Source organism: Podarcis liolepis (genome assembly GCF_965112155.1).
Source record: "Podarcis liolepis genome assembly, chromosome: 13".
Taxonomy (NCBI): domain Eukaryota; kingdom Metazoa; phylum Chordata; class Lepidosauria; order Squamata; family Lacertidae; genus Podarcis; species Podarcis liolepis.
In genome coordinates this window covers 23,919,881-23,939,886 of record NC_139573.1, presented here as the reverse complement: position 1 = coordinate 23,939,886, position 20,006 = coordinate 23,919,881, and the positions used below count along the sequence as shown (strand labels likewise).

At 40.4% G+C, this 20,006-nt stretch overlaps 1 protein-coding gene across 2 annotated transcripts; it reads right to left on the bottom strand.

Moving 5' to 3' along the window:
* Positions 1-5,476: 5,476 nt before the first annotated feature.
* Positions 5,477-15,293, bottom strand: LOC310691961 (vomeronasal type-2 receptor 26-like). 2 transcript variants are annotated; one of them, XM_083472265.1, is made up of 4 exons: positions 14,999-15,293; positions 12,321-12,548; positions 9,468-9,594; positions 5,477-7,536 (listed from the first exon to the last, which is right to left on the bottom strand). In XM_083472265.1, the coding sequence occupies exons 1-4, from the start codon at positions 15,254-15,256 to the stop codon at positions 6,635-6,637; spliced, it is 1,515 nt and encodes a 504-aa protein (XP_083328391.1). In that variant the 5' UTR covers positions 15,257-15,293; the 3' UTR covers positions 5,477-6,634. The 2 variants fall into 2 exon arrangements, with proteins under 2 accessions (XP_083328391.1, XP_083328390.1); XM_083472264.1 differs by lacking the exon at positions 14,999-15,293 and adding an exon at positions 13,371-14,976.
* Between the last annotated feature and the right edge of the window lie 4,713 nt (positions 15,294-20,006).

Here is a 20,006-nt window from a genome sequence, read left to right as displayed (position 1 = left end):
GTCTCTAATTGACATCACTGTACCAACTTACACAACTGCATCAGGCACAAGGTATATGACCTCATAAAATTCTTTCTTAGAATGTTGCAGCCCTTGTGAGTATTAACCCTTTACTTAGCATTTTGAATGCTCATATCTCACACAATCTCAGTACTATCCTAAAAAAACACCCACCTGAGGAATCTTGTACATGCTTAGAATAGTGGCCATATTGAAGGAGAGCTCAGTGAACTTTGTCCCAAGAATGGCCATCAATTTGTTCTGGCGATCACATTTATAATTTGGGGCTGAAATATGCCGTGGAGAAAGTAGGTCCAGTGAGAGCTTAGAAGTAACTACAACCCTGTGCATGCTATCATAGATTCGGAAGCCCAGTGTGATGTTAGGCAAAATATGGTGATTTTTGTTTATCTCCTCTACAGCAAATACCATGGCAAGAACCTCCTGGTAATTTTTTGGTACCACACTGCAATACAAATTGTGGGGGGGAGCACACAGAATATTATTTCTCATATTTTTTATCCCCTCCATGAAATATAACAGGCTGAACTACTTATTTATTAGCAACAATCTTCTACATCTGTTAGGAAGTATCTGCTGTGCACAGAATTTTTTCTGCATTACAAATTTCAGTGTAAGGTGTCCCTTACTGCAAATCCATTGCAGCATGGCCTTTGTAAGGATTTTTGGATAGATTTATAGTCTTTTGAACAATACTTGTGTCCATGTGTCTTATTTCATGATAAAGCAGGGGACGGGGCCTCAACTCACAACACTGTAAACTTGTGCTATATTCTTTTATTTGCTCTATTTACACAACTGAATCTGGAGCAAAAACAGATTTAAAGAAGCACTGCACCAAGGCAGCCCTTCTGCTCTCTAAAATCAGGTGTCCAGAAAGAAATTGCAGAAGCATATCAGTAGAATTAAGTGATAAAATATGACCAAGATTGCATCTAGTAAAAAAATAAACAAACCCACCTATGCTTAAAGTGCATCTAATAAAAGTTCAGAAGTACTATGATTTGCATCTCACATTTCAGATTATAAGAGAGGGAAAGACCTCTTGTTGCTTCATTATCTGTTCTTAATTTATGTGAGATAAAAAATATTAATTCTACAGAGAGGAAAAAGAGGGTGACTTACATGAGTTCCTTCTGGGGTGCTGAAGAGGACGGTTCAGATGAAATTGTAGGGAAGTGCATCATGTAAAACCGAGAAGCAATAAACCCAATGACAAGATTTCCTGGCTGAGAAAACTCCTGTGAAGTGAAGTAGGTGTTACTTACTTTGCATTGGTCAAAACGCATCTTCAGGCTGGAAAGAATTGAATGGCTCTTGCTCACAATATGAGGGGAAAAAACAAGCAGCAGTATCAATAACATCAGCATTTTGGGGACAAGAAATTACTTCCAGACACACCTCACTGCTTTCTTCAATGCCACTTTTATTCAGATGAGTTTGTTTCAACTTAATTTGACAAGATGTGACCCCATTCCTACACTGATCAGTTGGTGTAAGAAGGTGACTGCATCCATCTCCTCCGCTCCTATTTCATGTTTTTTAATTGATTTTAATTGATTTCTCCCCTATTTAATGCACCTCAGTTCTTAACAGCAAGATTGTACATTTTTTTCTGCCTGCACACAGAAGTTGTGTTTTCTTTATTAGAGGGATCTATAAGTGAGGCACTGCTGGGAGAAACAGATACAGTGAGGTGCAGATTGTTCAAGCTACTCAAAATATGTTTAGTCTGGAAGAAACAACAGCACACCCAAAGACTGCAAACTTATCGTAAAACTGTTAGAGCACAGAATGACAGGGCCTTTCCAGCCCTTTATGCTTTGTGCCAGCTCTGACCATTGGAGAAGACTCTTATAAGTACTTCTATTGTGGTTTATTTTCTCAAGGCCTTGAACATACATTTTCTGGAGTTTGTTTAGCAGGGCAATTATGTGTCCATAATTATAGGGGTGATAATCATCTCCCCATCTGCAGACATTGCTGTCTCTGCTACATACAGAAAAACAACTGGAAAAACAGTGGGAGTTGAATAGTCTGGTAAACTTGTATGGCATACCCAGCAAGTGCCTCAGAAAAATTGGGGCATCCCAATTTTTATCATGAGAGACCAGTTGCATTTTTGGTCACCAAGGTCTTGCATGATTTTGCACCACAATGTTCCCTCTTGAAATCCCCCACTTTTTAAAGGGTTGGGGTCGTGCAATCTTGCACGGTGCCCGCAAACACACATTTTTAGGCACCATTCCTTGGGGAAATTGTCTTGCAAAATCATGTGAGATCATGACAACCAAAACCACTGCCATTCATTCATGAGAAAATAATGGGAATATGTTATTCAATAAGATTTTTCCTGGATTTTTCTATCACTGTGTTGGAGGGTATGGTATTATATTTTCCAAAAATCAAAGTAGAATCATTCACTTGTACTTATTTCAATGTGGTTTCTATTCTCTTGGAAAGAGAGAAAAGCGATTTCTGACCTTCAGAGGAGGTGGAGTAATGGGTTTCACGGCCCAACTATGCGCGCGGCAGCTGGAACCCTGCCCCCTCAGGGATTCCTGGCCGTGTCACTTCCTGGCCAGCCAATCGGCTGGCTCTGGGGGTGTGGCCTGCCCGATTTGAACCAGGACGCAGCTGGGGATCTCCCTCTTTGCTGCCTGCCAGCTGTTGCTGCTTTCCCCACCCTCCCGCCCTATAAGGTTTTCGTTCCTTGACCTTGCTATGGATCTTGGTTGGTTGCTGTGGAGGGGCCTGGCAAATTGGCACCAGCAACTTGGTTTTTGCCTACCTCATAGCAAATCACCACAACTTTCTTGATATTGGTGGTTATGCATTGGTATTGCTGTGTAGATGGAAGAGGGGAGGTAGCGCCATCACCTGCCCCATATATTGATAATGGATTCCGGGCGGCGTGGCCCTGTCCGAAGCCTATGGATGTGCTGGCCTAAGAAACGCCCCCAATCTGTGACCCTGGGGGAGTTCCTAGTTGATGTGCATCAGCAGGACTTCCCCTACTGGTGGTTAACCCTTCCTGGACTTCAAATGGATGGGCTGAAGTCGGATATAGCCTGTTAGGACCAATGCCTAAGCCAATACCGCTCATCACCTGTAACCAATAAAGTTGTGGCCTTATTTAGCCCATTAACCTTAATAATTCTATCCTGTGTCATTATTTCCACTGGGAACTCGCCACACAACTTAATAACATGAATAATATGCACAAATTCTAATGAATGTAAGTTGAAAAAGAACTCTGCCATGTTATTTTCCTCCCTCTATGAAAATAAAATAATATGTGATAATGACTTGTCTTTGAATTAACATATATGCAGGTGGAGCAGGTATCAGTTTGATTCTACCACAATTCAACCAGTCTCGTATGCAAGTGGTTTATTTGCTGTGCTCCTTCACATATTGTATAAAAAGATGTGTCAGAATCATGTTGAGGTGACTTGAGACACATTTACTTTAAGGCAAGGCAAGGCCCTTGAACAGAGCGCTAGATGAGTTTTTTACTAAATGATATTGTTTGTCCAATGGAAATAGAAAAAGAGAATAGTTACGAAATGACTTCCCCCTTGAACATGGGGATCTTGCCTTGGAGCTGTATTAATTTATGGGAGGTAGGAGATGCAGAAAAGGACCCTTTGTAGAACAAAAATGGATCAGTCTGGTTAAATAAACAACATGTGATGTTTATGATAGAAGCACTATCAAGGTACCACTGTATATTCCTCTAGGAGGTCATTTTGCAGGGTCAAACAGAAGTATACCACATCCATTCATTCATTTCATTTGCACTTATGAGGAAAGGCTTACTAATGTCTTGTGCCCAGCAATAGAATATAGAGGGCAAAATATTGACTAACCAGTCCAAGCATTGCCAGCATGACACTTTCATCACACCCACAATAAATAAATGCAATATTCATTAAATATGTGTTATGGTAACTATGATCTGAACACATTACAAAAATGTGTGTGTGTGTGACAGAGAGAGAGAAAGAGAGAGGAGGTGGAGGAGGAGGATGGTGTCTTATATACACTCGCCAATCACAATACCTCATGAATTGTACCAATGAGGTGACCTTTTCAATGGTGGGATTGTTTCTCAAGTCGTGTTCCTCTATAATACATCCTCTTTCATGGAACAGCCTTCACAGATTGTGATTTATGAACCGATGTAAGAATTCAGTTTTTTTATCCTCTTTCTCTTTTCTTCATTCTTTTATATGTTTGGACAATATCAGTTGCTTGACCCATATTCATCTTGGTACATTGATTCTCAGCTTCTTGCATGAACAGTGGTACCTCGGGTTACATACGCTTCAGGTTACATACACTTCAGGTTATAGACTCTGCTAACCCAGAAATTGGGTTAAGAACTTTGCTTCAGGATGAGAACAGAAATCTCATGGTGGTAGTGCAGCGGCAGCGGGAGGCCCCATTATCTAAAGTGGTGCTTCAGGTTAAAAACAGTTTCAGGTTAAGAACACACCTCCAGAACGAATTAAGTACTTAACCTGAGGTACCACTGTACTGAGTGATATAATATTAATAATAACAGGTTGTTGGAGAGGTGGCCAAAAAATATTCACTCTACATCTCCCTTCTTCTCAGCATTTCATTAAAAAAGTTAGAAGGCGTGTCATAGTATTGAAGTGATTTACTACATATAAGTGTATTAACAAATGTGAGAGTGAATAAAACATTGAAAGGACATTCTTTGTCTGTCTTCTCTTGGGTCTATGAAAAAGAGTAATGGTGCTGTCTTGGAGCTGCATAATAACTCTTTGTACAATCAATGTGGTCTAAACCACTGAGCGTCTTGGGCTTGCTGATCAGAAGGTCGGCAGTTTGAGGCCCCGTGATGGGGTGATCTCCAGTTGCTTTGTCCCAGCTCCTGCAAACCTAGCAGTTCAAAAGCATGCCAGTGCAAGTAGATAAATAGGTACCACTGCAATGGGAAGATAACAGAGATTCCATTGCCCAGAAGCGGTTTAGTCATGCTGGTCACATGACCAGAAAGGTGTCTGTGGACAAATGCTGGCTCCCTCGATCTGAAGCAAGATGAGGATTGCAAACCCACAGTTGTCTTTGACTGGACTTAGCCTTCCAGGGGCCCTTCACCTTTTTTACCTTTACATGCCAACCATAAAAATATGCATAGATTGAAAAGCCAACATCATCAGTAACAGTTGGTTGCTGTTGACTCTTAAAAAGGTTGATTAATCTGAGTTGTATTCTAAGTGGGTCAGCATGTTTCGGCAGGGGTAGATAGATGGAAAGAAACAACGCACCCCTCCAGACTGGTGTTTTATTGTAGGGTTATTCTGCAGCATGTTCTTGACACAACAATAGTGCATTATTTGTATACTTATTCATATTAAAACCATCAGGTAACTTTTTGGCTAGGAGAGCCAGAATGAAACTCACGAAAGCCAAAAAAACCCATATAACCCAAGACACAATTAAACACGGTAGCTGCACCCTCATTGCATTCAAATATGAATTAACCATTCAGTGACTGCATGTCTGTATCTGGGAATGGAAGGGAAGTACTTAACTAAAGAGTACAGGTGCCAGCTTAACAAGGTCCATACACAAGGTCTAGGTAAGGGAGTCTGCTGAACTACTCCTGTGGGGGCGACCAGACACACCTTGCTTCTTTATGGGTTTCTCCTCCCTCCCCTAGCTCAGTGTTTCCAAGGACCGTGTCTTCCTACTCCCAATTCAGGCGCAGCAGCAGCAGCAGCAGCAACTCCAGCCCTTCCCCCTTGACATAGGCAGATAGGCAGAGCCATAACTAGGTGATCTTGTGCTCCTGGCAGAACTGTCCAGATTGCGCCCCCTAGCCATGGACAAATTAGGTCTTCTTTCCACCTTTCCTCCAACCCCAACCCCTCCACCCATTCAATTCACCCGCTATTTAAAACCATTTCTTATGAGGCAATAATCAATATTTATATGTAAGGACATATTTTTAAGCCAATTATGTGCCCCCCCATTGCCTGTGCCCCATCTTGGGGGCCCACCTTGCCACACCCTAGCTACGGCCCTGCAGATAGGCAGGTAGTTTCCTTCCTCCTCCTCTTCTCTTCCTCCTCCTCCTTGTCCAGGCTGCCCTTTCCCTTCCCTTCCTACTGCTGGAATTCCTGGGAAATCACCACAGACCAGCAGCAAATTGCTTACATACAGGCACTGGTCCATGAACCACCATTTTCAGTAGCGTTTTTCCAACAGAGAGAAAATAACAATAATATTATTACCTTCATTCTCTATTTTATATTTATTCATGGAATATTTATTTCAGTCAATCATTCTGTTTGGCTGATGAGTATGAAGAGAATAAATATGCAACTTCACCTTGTGGATCTTGACTTGCAAATAATTTCACTAAAATGTCAAAGAAAAGGTCCATTAAGATCGTTGAGATTAATTTTCAGGTCAAGAAAGCTTTAGAAAGCTTTAGAAAGGATGTTTCTGAGTATATTTAACCTCTGTGAAGTACTGTATGTGTCGGCCTTTTTACTATTCATTCTACCATTCAGATAGCATACTTGAAAGGGGGAGGGAGGGAAGTGCTATCTGTTTTTAATTCTCATATAACTTAGTCTTTTCCTGATTTTAGTTGCTCCCTGTTATTCAAGTCAGCCCTGAACAAAAGAACATAGCATTTAGGGGAAAAGATGCAAAGCAGTAACCCAGCACTGGAGGATAAGATAGAGAAGATCTCCACAGCCACCATGTATTTTCCTTTGGTGCTCAGGTAGGCAGGAACAAAGGACAACCAAACACTGCAGAACACCATCATGCTGAAAGTGATAAATTTGGCTTCATTGAAAGTGTCTGGCAACCTCCTAGCAAGGTATGCCACCGTGAAGCTGACAAGGGCCAGGAAGCACATATAGCCCAAGACACTATAAAACATGACAGTTGAGCCTTCATTACACTCTGCTATAATTTCCTCATTGACGGAGTACATGTCTGTATCTGCGTATGGGGGAGAAATACTCAACCAAAGGGTACAAATTCCTACTTGAATAAAGGAGCCTGAAAACATGATAGAGTTTGTCAGCTTTTTCCCCATCCATTTTCTCATTCTAGATCCTGGTCTAGTAGCCATAAATGCCAGGACTACAGTGATGGTTTTAGCTAACAAGCTGGAAAGAGCAAGAGAAAATATGATGCCAAAAGTTGTTTGTCGGACTAAGCAAATTAGCTGTCCAGGTTTTCCAATAAAAAGCAAGCAGCAGAGGAAACACAGTAGGAGGGATACGAGAAGAATGTAGGTGACACTTCGGTTGTTGGCTTTGACGATGGGTGTGTTCTGGTGCTTCACAAATATTATTATCACCAAAGCTGTGATCAGAGCAAGAGCAAGAGCAGACAAAGCTAAAGTCATCCCTAAAGGTTCCTCGTATGAAAGGTAGGTTATGACTTTGGGAATGCATTGGTTCTGGTGGAAGTTTGAGTATTGATCTTCTGGACATTCGGTGCAGGCATCCATATCTAGAATAAAATTTTTAAAAATTGGATACTTTTATCGTCATTGTTGGAGCTGCATCAAATCTCTCCTCATTTCCAAGTTCATTAGCCAAGGGTTGTCATTCATCTGCAAACTCCTCACATGCGAGGACTATCCATCCTTGCTTTTAAGCAAAGAACAGTTCCATCAGATGTGAGATATCAGCAAAGAAGGTGTTTTGAGGTATATGGCACATTATTCCACAGATCCTAGTCCAGAACTGGGGGGAAGCTATGCCAGCCCTGGAAGAACTAGCACAAAGCATAAAACTAATTTAAAAAGTCACAGCCACCTTCCACCCTGATGAGCATGCTGTTATAACACTGGTCTTAAGATCTACATTGGCTCCCAGTACATTTCTGAGCACAATTCAGGCCCTGTATATAGGAATATGTATATATTCAGGCCCTGTTCATCTCAGACAATAATGTCCAGCTCCAAGGGCCTTCTGGTTAGTCGCGGAGATTCAAGCTCCGGCACCAGGGGGCGGAGTGCGGGGGGCGGGGCTGGTGCGCATCCTGGAGCGGGGTATGCTGCCTGCAGGGCCGTGGCACCCAGCGCAGGTGGGGGGGGGGAGAGGTGCGATGACACTTACTGGGATCGCGCTGCCAGGGGCTGTGCGTTTCACCAACACTCCTCTTCCTCTGCCAGTGCTTCTGGTGGTTCCCTCACTGCTACAAATGAAGTTATAGGGAACCAGGCAGAGGGTTTTCTTGGTGGTGGCACCTGCCCTGTGCAATGTCATCTCATCAGATGTCAAACAGTTAAACAACTATGCAACTTTTCAAAGACATCTGTTGGAAGCCGCCCAGAGTGGTTGGGGCAAACCAGTCAGATGGACGGGGTATAAGTAATAAATAAATAAATAAATAAATAAATAAATAAATCATTCTATTGATTCACATGTTTTACTTATTTGAAGAAATAAATTGAGATTAATAGATTCTCAGATCATGTAATTTCAGTTTCTCAATATACATATCTTTTTTGTTTTTGTTTTGCTTTATATCTATTTTTCTATGGTGGGGTTAAAAAAATGGAATAAGTAATGCGTATTGAATTTTTTTGTTATATATATCATTGGAAAATTATAAGGAAGATGAATTTTTGAAAATTCAGCTTCTCCTTGATGTGATGTGTCTCACAATAAAGTTCTGTAGTGAAATATAGAATAAGAGATGTTACTTCCAATACCAATAGTTAGCAAACAATATATAAGAAAACCCATTTGGTGTCTTTCTAAGGCCCTTGCCAGAATTGCTGATATCAGAACATGAAAGTCTAAATAGTAGCTTGTTTTACTACATGTCTTAAATTTGGACTGGGCTACTTCTGAAAAGGAATTGTTTACATTGTTGGTGGAAAGTGTACTGCATATGGAATATTTTCATCATTCAAACAAGATGATTCACATGTTAAGCATGATTATTTCCCCCCTTTAAAGCCATATGGTGGGTTTCAATGTAGCACTCTGTGGACCAAGCACATGGTGAATGAAGTCCCTTCAGGCAATGGCACTTTCCCCCCTGTCCTCCCCCTATTCTCCATGAACTCCATAATTATCCCCTGGAGCCTTGTGGGAAACCTAGAATGGGTTTAGGTGCTGCAGGGGGGAAACAGCAGGGAGGTTCCATTGCATGCACAGGCCTTGTTCTGCACGCACAACAACTTAGCTGAATACCAAATATAGTCACGTCAGTCTTGCTGGATAATTGTGGAATTCATTCTGCACTTACTAATATTCAATTTATTACTCACCCTTTACCAACAGATCCCAACGGATGCAACATTTTAAAACTGTACATTAAAAACAGTTATGATACTGTTAAAATAATTAGTAGTACAGGAATGTACTGAAAACACCTACCTTAAGTTTCAAAGGCACATTGACCTCTGTGACAACCATATCTCCTACCTGTCTGGTTAGAAATCTTCCCTTCTGGACAAGGAACACATTCATAACAGCAAAAAGGCTCCCCTTCCTTCTTTTTCCTACTGTATCCAGGACGGCACTTGTCATTACACAGAGAAGTGGGAAGAATCTATAAATAAATGTCAAATTTTATCATTTTCATTACAATTCATATTTCATTGAATATCACCACACATTGAATAATAGACTTATCTTTCCCCCTTCCATGCTTCCATTTATTTATCAATTAAGACTACATATTCTAATTCCCCTTTTATTCAATTATTCCCCCACTATAATTTTAAGAATTTAAACTGCTACATTTACATTAATCCTGCTAACACTTTATCTTGGTTTGCATAATTCTTGAGGTATTCTGCAAACATTTTCCACTTTTTCTTAAACACGCCATCTTCCTGATTTCCTATTCTGTTGGTTAAATTTGCCAATTGTGCATATTCCAATAATTTTATCTGCCACTCCTCCTTCTCTCTTTCTATTTCTGAGCATATACCTCAGACTGCTGTAATTTCTTAAAGAAATTCTGCAGTTCTGGAGCTGGCTGAAATGACTGGCAGAATCCGAGATTTGGGAGAAGAAACAATGGAAGAGGACTGGAAAAAATTTAAGGACTATTTACAAAAATACTATAAGTTGTATGAATGTTAAAAAATTGCACGATTTGGAAATTTTAGCTTCAGCAATTAGATTTGGTGAAACAGGAAACTAAGTTATAAGTAAGAAAAGGTTGAAATTTAAAATAATATTATGTTTAATTTAAGGTACAAGTAATTGATAAAAAGTATTTTAAATCTAAAAATATAATATCTGAAAGGTACAAAATAAGACATGAAACAAGGTAATAATTTGCTGATATTTTTATTGTAAAGAACGCAGGGTGAGGAAGATGTGGGGAAGTCCAGTTGGTTGTAAAAAAGGGTTTTGGAAAGTTGGCTTTTTTCTTCTTTTTTTTCCTTGTACTTTTTGTGTTTTGTGTATATCTTTGAGTTTGTATCTGAAAAATGTAATAAAAAATATTTTTTAAAAAAGAATTTCTGCAGTTCTGCGGGGGCATCTGTTCCTAATATACCTTGTAAGAAGGTTTCTGGTCTTTTTATAACATTTTTTGATTTCATTATTTATCACCTCCCAGAATTCCTGCGGAATTCTACATGTCCACCACATATGATAAAAAGTACCCTCCCTTTCTTGACACTTGCAACAGGTACTTGATTCTGATTTATATATTTTCGCTAATTTACTCGGCATAAAATACCACCTATATATAATCTTCATGAAGTTTTCTTTCAACGTATCACAATCTGTAAATTTTAAATCCTTACTCCTCAATTTTCCCAACACACTTAATTCTATACTATGTCCTATATCTCTTTTCCAGTGTATCATGGCTGACCCATGCCAGTCTGGTTTCATGCCTGGTTATGAGGAGAAGGACAGGGGACATGTCAATGTCTTTTGATGCCATGGACCATGGTATCCTTGTGAGTTGACGTAGTGGACTCTACTTCTCTGTAACATCTGAAACAAGGGGGGCTGTAGAACCCAGTGTCCATGTGGGGAATCCCTTGAGGCTGGTCAAGAGGCTGAAGCGGATGCAAATTACAGTTGCTTGACTACTTACTGGGAAACAATATTGGCAACCAGTCACACCACTGCTGAGAGAATGGCACTGGCTACTAATTTGCTGCTGGCCCATGATTAAGGTGCTGGTCTTCTTCTGATGCCCAAAGATGATGTTGAAGGGTTTGTGGAAGTGATCAAATGATTAGCACTCCTGAAACTGATTCTGAAAGAGACATAGACTTGAATTCCCTAGTAGGAAAATACAATGCTGTGATATTGCTGGTTCTAATCCCATTGGGGCCTGGGGAGATTTGATGGGGAATGATATCCCCATATATTTTCCTGCTCGTATTTTATAAAATTACTAGCTGGAGACTGTGAGTAAGCAGCTTACGCCAGGGCCATCTTAGTTTTAATGTTCCATTTTTTGAATCCCCCTTCCTAAGTAGTTCTGCTGCCAACCATTTACTCTTTTCCTGGCAGTTGAAAACACTCTTCTTTCAGAAGTCCAGCTGCTAAGGATTTATTTTTTGCCTTTTTTATTTTCTGTGTACAATTAATTTATTAGTTCTTGTTTTATTTCTGTATTATGAATGTCGCATTTGATTGATCTGCCGATGTTTTATCTGTAACCATCCCTAGGATCATGGGAGGAAGGATGGGAAATCAATGGAAATACTATACACCTGAAATTAGGGCTATGAACCAACTTCTTATGCTTACTGTGAATATATGTACAGATTAGCCTTACATTACAAGCATTTCCTGAGTCTCCAGTGACCCTCTTTAAATGAAACCAACCCAGGGTACATGTTGAAAGTCTTGAAACCTTTTGCTGATTGCAGAATGGGGTGCACTAATTAGAGTGTATGTAACAATATTGAAAAAAAGTCGTCAGACTGGGGAAAGTTTGCGGAATATCTGGGAACTATATGTGACCAACAAACAACACTAGTGGGGTTTAAAGAGACTTTGTAACATTTTAAGGTATATTGCAAGACAGAATTAGAGTGGTGAAGGTTAATGGTAAATCGGCAATATTATATAGAAAATGCGGGAAAATAAAGAAAATGGATGATTGTGGGAGGTGCTGGTGGAGGTTCAAAAACTGTAAATTTGTAATTATGGTTGTAACCAATATAAGTAAAAGGAAAATTTAATAAAAATTTAATTGCAAAAAAGGGGGAAAAAGAAAAAAAGGCGTCAGGCACATTTGAAAAATCCATTTCCAGTTATTTGGAAGAAAAAGATTTACAAGTCTTCCTAGCTCACCTGGTTAAATGTTCTATGCCACACAATGTGTTCATCCTGAATGGTTAACTCCTTGCCTGGAGGAGCTTGACGATCCAGCCTTCCAATCTTGACTCTACCAAAAGATTGATTTGGAAACATTACCCAGTTGGTCACATCAAATCCTGCCATTATCTCTCCATGTTCGTTAAGCTGTATTGTCTCTCCAGCACTGTTGTTGAATGTGAGATTTCTTAGAAAGGGATGGAGCTACATTCAAAAAATATAGAAAGGGGTAAAATGTTTGAATCCTCAGAGTGGTGAATACAACCATAATTTTCAGAGAGGTGTGCACTAGTTGTGTGTGTGTAGCCAGTCCAGACATTTTATGAAATACAAAACCCTTAATTTAGTTTCACCCTAAAAAAATCATTCTAATGTTAATTTGTAAAATACTAGAGAATATCAGCCTCCACCTGATTCAGTAGAAGGGTCAAAAACCTGTTTATCCCTCTTAGGATCCATCACACAAAACAACAATAGGTTCAAAAGTATCCAAATGTATCAATGAAGATGGTGTGGCAGCAAGACACATTTCCACCAAGCCAAAGGAGCTTGGGAAGAGACAAATGAATAATTTTCAAGTGCAGGCAAAAACAACATGATGAGGATGCTTTCTAATAAAAGATGAAAAGGTAAAAAATCCCTCCTGTTTCTTTCTTTAAAAAAGTGTTCCTGGTATATTAGCCAGCAGTGAGAATGTTATCAGCAGCCCTGGAAAATGCAGAATTGTATACTCAACCTATAATAAGGTCTATCAGAGACGTCAGTAGGGGAAGACAACCAGACCAATATTTGCTCATTTATGAGGTATGAGATAAAAGTGGATGAATTATTAGTGAAAGTGCTATGTATAACACAGCAAACAGGGAAGCCATCAATTCTCACCAAGCTATTTGATAGGAAAGAAAAAGCCTTAAATGTAAGATCTGTTTATGTACATGAGATATATATATTTTTACACAGCTGTGGAATAATATGGTATTCTAGGCCACACAAGAGCAGAAAATGCTGTGCTGTGGGTAAAATTACCTCCCATGGCTGCAGATTCTGCAAATCCACTCTAGCCACCTGCAATTTTTGTTTAAATCTAGATTGATAAATAGCATGTAGAGCATGTGCCACTGCGTGAGGAACATTGTACACAGCATAGCTGCTGCCAGTCATGCTCATTTCAAAGATTTGTAATGGAAGACTCTCCAATTTCTCCTCCTCAGTGCAACGTTTCTTAGGCTCTTCACCCACATTATTATTTTTCAATGAGCACTTGAAGGTCTTTTCCCAGAAATCCTTGATCAAATCATTTTGTTTTTTCTCAAAAGGATTCAGACTCTGAAGAAATGTCCTGAATCCCAGGGGTTCATTTGAATGTAGAGATATAGATAATGCACCCTGTAAATGGTGCATATTCCACCTCCTTTCATTGGTGGTTTTAAAATCCCAATGACTTGTCACAAGCCATACTTTACCCATAGGAAGTTGTGCCATATGAAGATACCCGATCAAAATGTCCATCACTATGGGACTACCATAGACCACAAAAACATTGGCTTTGCTTGTAATGACAATTGAATTTTTATTAAATTCACTAAGGAGCATATCCCTCATTCCTTCAGCATAAGCCAATGGCCATATTCTACGTATAAAATCAACACAGATGTAATTCAGGGTAAGCTGTGGAACTAATGCTTCCAAAAAAAATTCTCCAGTAATGTATTCCATAGTAAAGAGACCAATCCATGTCCATTTGAAATGCAAAAGTAACTTGACCAACCCATTGTACTCATGGACATCATTAGGGACCATCTGGTACAGGGAATGGTACTGCCTTCTTTCAGTCACCCTTGAGTCAAGACAATTATAGGTGAACTAAAAGCAAACACATGATACGAAAAGCACAGAAAATGTGTGGATTAATGGTATGCATTGCTAATATGGATTACTTTTGTCCACAGCCACTACTTTGGGTTAAATGAATATTTCATTTACCAGGGAAAAATAATGATAGTATCTTCAGATGAAGGGCAGTATACAAATTTAATTATTACTACTACTACCACTGCTACTACTGCTACTACCAACAACAGCAGCAGCAGCAGCAGATGCATAGCAGGATATATTTCGATGACTTTCTCATTAGAAGCAATGGGTTAGATGCATTCTTAAACTAGTTTCACTTAGTTTACATCAATGGATATTTCAAGCCAAGGCAATCTTGATGCATTTAATTTGAAATAATCTAAATAAACATAATTTAGGGTGTAATCCACTGGTTCCTGGAAAGGTCTCTCAGTAGTCATAGGGTTTGTCTAATATTCTTCTCCAAAGAAGTGCAGGAGCTCAAGCTGCAGAGAGGGGAAAATGCCCCTCCAAGCCCCCTCTCCGCTTATCACTAAGACTAAAACCCTTACAGACCAACAAACTTTGAGGCAGACTGCAGCAGAACTGAACAGGCCTACTGCTCAGTGTCTCTGACACAAAAAGTCTGTTATTAACTGACATCACTGTACCAACTTACACAACTGCCTCAAGCACAAGGTATATAACCTCACAAGATTCTTTCTTAGAATGTTGCAGCCCTTGTGAGTATTAACCCTTTACTTAGCATTTTGAATGCTCATATCTCACACAATCTCAGCACTATCCTCAAAAACACCCACCTGAGGAATCTTGTACATGTTTATAATAGTGGCCAAAGTGAAGGTGAGCTCAGGGTACTTTGTTCCAAGAATGACCATCAAATTGTTCTGGCGATCACATTTATAATTTGGAGCTGAAATATGCCGCGGAGAAAGTAGGTCCAGTGAGAGCTTATAAGTAACTACAACCCTGTGCATGCTATCATAGATTCGGAAGCCCAACGTGATGTTAGGCAAAATATGGTGATTTTTGTTTATCTCCTCTACAGCAAATACCATGGCAAGAACCTCCTGGTAGTTTTTTGGTACCACACTGCAATACAAATTAGATTAGATATAATAAATAGCTGGAGGGGAAAGAACCAAAGAAGCACACAGAAAATGATTTCTCATATTTTTTATCCCCTCCATGAAATAAAACAGGCAGATCTATTTATTTAGTAGGAACAATCTTCTACATTCATTAGAAAAATCTGCTGTGTACAGAATATTTCCTGCATTACAAATTCAGTGTAAGGTGTACTTTACTGCAAATCCATTGCAACAAAGCCGTTGTAAGGATTTTTGGATAGACTTATAGTCTTTTGAACAATTCAGAAAAACTATTTTCATATGCTCTACACATTCTAGAGCTCTGAAATATTTCTAGTCTCGAACTCATGGACATCCAATGGAATGTTTCCAGGGTAGGGCTATCATATGCATTATTTACAAATGAATCAGAAAGCACTGTAAACTTGTGCTATATTCCTTTATTTGCTCTATTTACACAAATGAATCTGGAGCAAAAACAGATTTAAAGAAGCACTGCACCAAGGCAGCCCCTTTGCTCTCTAAAATCAGGTGTCTAGAAATAAATTACGTAAGTATATAATGTGGAACACTAGATCTATAAAATTAGTAGACTGCAAAAAACTAACAGTAGAATAAAGTGATAAAATATGGAACAGGTTTACATCTACTAAAAAACAAACAAAATCACCTATGCTGAAAGTGCAGCCAATAAAAGTTCAGAAGTACCAACATATGATTTGCATCTCACATTTCAGATTATATCGGAGGAAAATACCTCTTGTTGCTTCATTATCTGTTCTTAATTTCTGTGAGATAAAATCATTAATTCTACAGAGAGGAAAAAGAGGGTGACTTACACGAGTTCCTTCTGGGGTGCTAAAGAAGGCTGTTCAGATGAAATTGTAGGGAAGTGCATCATGTAGAACCGAGAAGCAATAAACCCAATGACAAAATTTCCTGACTGAGAAAACTCCTGTGAAGTGATGTTTCTTACTTTGCATTGGACAAATCGGGTCTTCAAGCCGTAAATAATGGAATGGTTCTTGCTCACAATATGAGGGAGAAAAACAAGCAGCAGTATCAATAACATTAGCATTTTGGGGACAAAATGTCACTGTTTTCTTCAATGCCACTTTTATTCAGACGAGTCTTGTTTCAACTTAATTTGAACAAGATGTGACCCCGTTTTTACATTGATCAGTTGGTGAAAGAAGGTGACTGCATCCTATTTCATGTTTTTTTTTTTTTTTTTTTTTTAATAGGAGGATCTATAAGTGAGGCACTGCTGGGAGAAACAGATCGTTCGAGCAACTCAAAATATGCTTAGTCTGGAAGAAACCACAGCACAACCAAAGACTGCAAACTTATCCTAAAACTGTTAGAGCTCAGAATGACAGGGCCTTGCCTGCTCTTTCTGCTTTGGGCAAGCCCTGAGCATTGGAGAAGACTCTGATAAGTACTTCTGTTGTGGTGGTTTATTTTCTCAAGGCCTTGAACATACATTTCCTGGGTTTGTTTAGCAGGGTAATTATATGCTCATAATTATAGGGGTGAAAATCATCTCCCCATCTGCAGACATTGCTGTCTCTGCTACATATAGAAAAATAACTGGAAAAACAGTGGGAGGTGAACTTGTATGGCATACCCAGCAAGTGTCTCAGAAAAATTGGGGCATCCCAATTTTTATCATGAGAGACCAGTGGCATTTTTGGTCACCAAGGTCTTGCATAATTTTGCACCACAATTTTCCCTCTCGAACCCCCCCCCTTTTTAAAGGGTTGGGGTCGTGCAATCTTGCACAGTGCCCACAAACACACATTTTTGGGCACCATTCCTTGGGGAAATTGTCTTGCAAAATCATGTGAAATCATGACAACCAAAACCACTACCATTCTTAAAAGCTTTAAGTAAACAGTGCATTCTATTCCCATGCTGAATTCAGTTTCATTTTTATAGCCAGTTCCACACAAACAAGATGGAGAGTTTAAAGTACTATAAAACGAAGATTTTTAACAAAGCAGAGTGCCCTTCTCCACCAAAGATAATTAATATAAGCCTTTTGCTTTGTTAATTAATGCCTCCTCTTTAATTAGTCAGAGTCTTTATTATTTTATTGTTTCTAATGTTTTGTGCTCTACTGTTGTACATATGATACTATGGTCAATGGTTCCAATTGGTTTAATGATACTTCCATTCCATGCCAGCTCCTAGGTTTCACTCAAGATTGGATCCAGGGTTTGGAAACAATTTTCAATGTGGTCATTGCTTCCTTTATTTTGTAGTCATTCATCTTTTTCTCAAGATTGAAGCTGTTCCGAAGCGGGGAGGGGGGCGGGGACACCTGCCCCAGCCGCCCCACTTCGGAACGCTGTTCCGAAGCGGGGAGGGGGGGCGGGGACACCTGCCCCAGCCGCCCCACTTCGGAACGCTGTTCCGAAGCGGGGAGGGGGGGCGGGGACACCTGCCCCAGCCGCCCCACTTCGGAACGCTGTTCCGAAGCGGGGGGGCGGGGGCGGGAAGACCTGCCCCAGCCGCCCCACTTCGGAACGCTGTTCCGAAGCGGGGAGGGGGGCGGGGACACCTGCCCCAGCCGCCCCACTTCGGAACGCTGTTCCGAAGCGGGGAGGGGGGGCGGGAAGACCTGCCCCAGCCGCCCCACTTCAGAACGCTGTTCCGAAGCGGGGAGGGGGGGCGGGGACACCTGCCCCAGCCGCCCCACTTCGGAACGCTGTTCGGAAGCGGGGGGGCAGGAAGACCTGCCCCAGCCGCCCCACTTCGGAACGCTGTTCCGAAGCGGGGAGGGGGGGCGGGGACACCTGCCCCAGCCGCCCCCCTTCGGAACGCTGTTCCGAAGCGGGGAGGGGGGGCGGGGACACCTGCCCCAGCCGCCCCCCTTCGGAATGCTGTTCCGAAGCGGGGAGGGGGGGCGGGGACACCTGCCCCAGCCGCCCCGCTTCGGAACGCTGTTCCGAAGCGGGGCGGGGGGCGGGAACACCTTCTGAAGGCGGGCAGGGGGCGAAAGTCTTTGTCCCCCCTGCCTGCCTTCCAAGGGGCTTTTAAATCGCCCCGGACAGCGGAGAAGTCCTCCGCTGTCCCAAGGTTTTTTAAAATGCTGGGGGTGGGAAGAAAAGCCCTTGTCCCCCCCCCCAGCCTTCAGAAGACCTGGTCCTGGTCTGAAGGCGGTTTCCCTAGGAATGCATTAATTGATTTTCAATGCATTCCTATGGGAAACCGTGCATCGCAAGACGAAAAAACCGCAAGACGAAGAGACTTGCGGAACGAATTAATTTCGTCTTGCGAGGCACCACTGTATTCTGTTGGAAGCTGCCCAGAGTGGGGCATAAATGGGTGGGGTAAAAATTATTATTATTATTTATTATTATTATTATTATTATTATTATTATTATTATTATTATTACATTTTAATTGTTCTCTGTTATTTAACTCAGGCCTGAACACAATTATGTAGAATTTGGGGGAAAATATGCAAAAAAGTAGCCCGGCACTAGATGATAAGATAGCAAAGATCTCCACAGCTACCATGTATTTTCCTTTGGTACTCAGGTATGCTGGAACAAATGATATCCAAACACTGCAAAAGACCAACATGCTGAAAGTGATAAATTTGGCTTCATTGAAACTGCCAGGTAACTTCCTAGCAAGAAATGCCACAGTGAAAGTGACAGCAGCTAGGAAGCCCATATACCCCAAGACACCATAAAACATGGAAACTGAGCCCTCTTTACACTCTGCTATGATTTTCCCAATCAGGGAGTGCATATCTGAATGTGCGTAAGGTGGAGAAGTACTCAACCAAAAAGCACAAATTCCTGTTTGAACAAAGGTGCAAGAAAATACAATAGATTTTCCAAGCCTATTCCCCAACCATTTTCTTATCCTTGATCCTGGTTTGGTTGCCATAAATGCCAGAACCACAATGATGGTTTTTGCTAAAACACAGGAGAGAGCCACAGAGAATATGATGCCAAAAGCACTTTGTTGGAGAAAGCAACTCACCTGTCCAGGCTGCCCCATAAAAAGGAAAGAGCAGAGGAAACATAGGAGGAGTGAGATGAGAAGAATGTAGGTTAGACTTTGATTATTGGCTTTGACTATGGGAGTGTTTTTGTGCTTAATAAATATTATCATTATCAAAGCTGTGGTGAGAGCAAAAGCAAGAGCAGAGAAAACTAAAGTCATCCCTAAAGGTTCTTCATAAGAGAGGTAGGTTATAACTTTAGGAATGCATTGGCTTTGATCCAGATTTGGATATTGATCTTCTGGACATCTAGTGCAAGCGTCCATATCTGAAAAGTAGAAGAAAGATGAAAGATGTTATATTAAAGAAAGATGTTACACTGAATAATATGGAATATTTTTGTACACTTTGTATGCAGTATGTACATATCTATAACTTTTGTATATTTATAGATGGATGAATTAAGACTTTAAATATTTGTATTTGAAATTGTAATAATAAAATTGTTAAAAATTAAAAAGAAAAGCATGCTTAATAATTCCAGAATTATTGGAACTGAGTAAGATATTTGTGCTACACATTTTGTCAATTTATTTTAATGGTTAATGAGTGATGACAGCGGTACATAAGCATTCGTGACAAAGTTCTCATTTTTAATCTACTATCATACACACTTTAAAGTTGGTCAAAAGCTTTAATTGGAAAATGACGTCTGCTGCTAAAAAGAAAAGAAGCATGAAGCATAATTTTCATGAT

What these genes read in the sequence shown, in the direction of transcription:
- LOC310691961 (XM_083472264.1), bottom strand. Translation starts at nt 14,144, where the DNA reads ATGGTCCCTAATGATGTCCATGAGTACAATGGGTTGGTCAAGTTACTT. An exon ending in AGAATCTGCAGCCATGGGAG is followed by an intron (nt 12,549 to 13,370) that starts GTAATTTTACCC and finishes TTTTGAATGTAG; the next exon opens with CTCCATCCCTTTCTAAGAAA. An exon ending in GAAGATTTCTAACCAGACAG is followed by an intron (nt 7,537 to 9,467) that starts GTAGGAGATATG and finishes ATTTTATTCTAG; the next exon opens with ATATGGATGCCTGCACCGAA.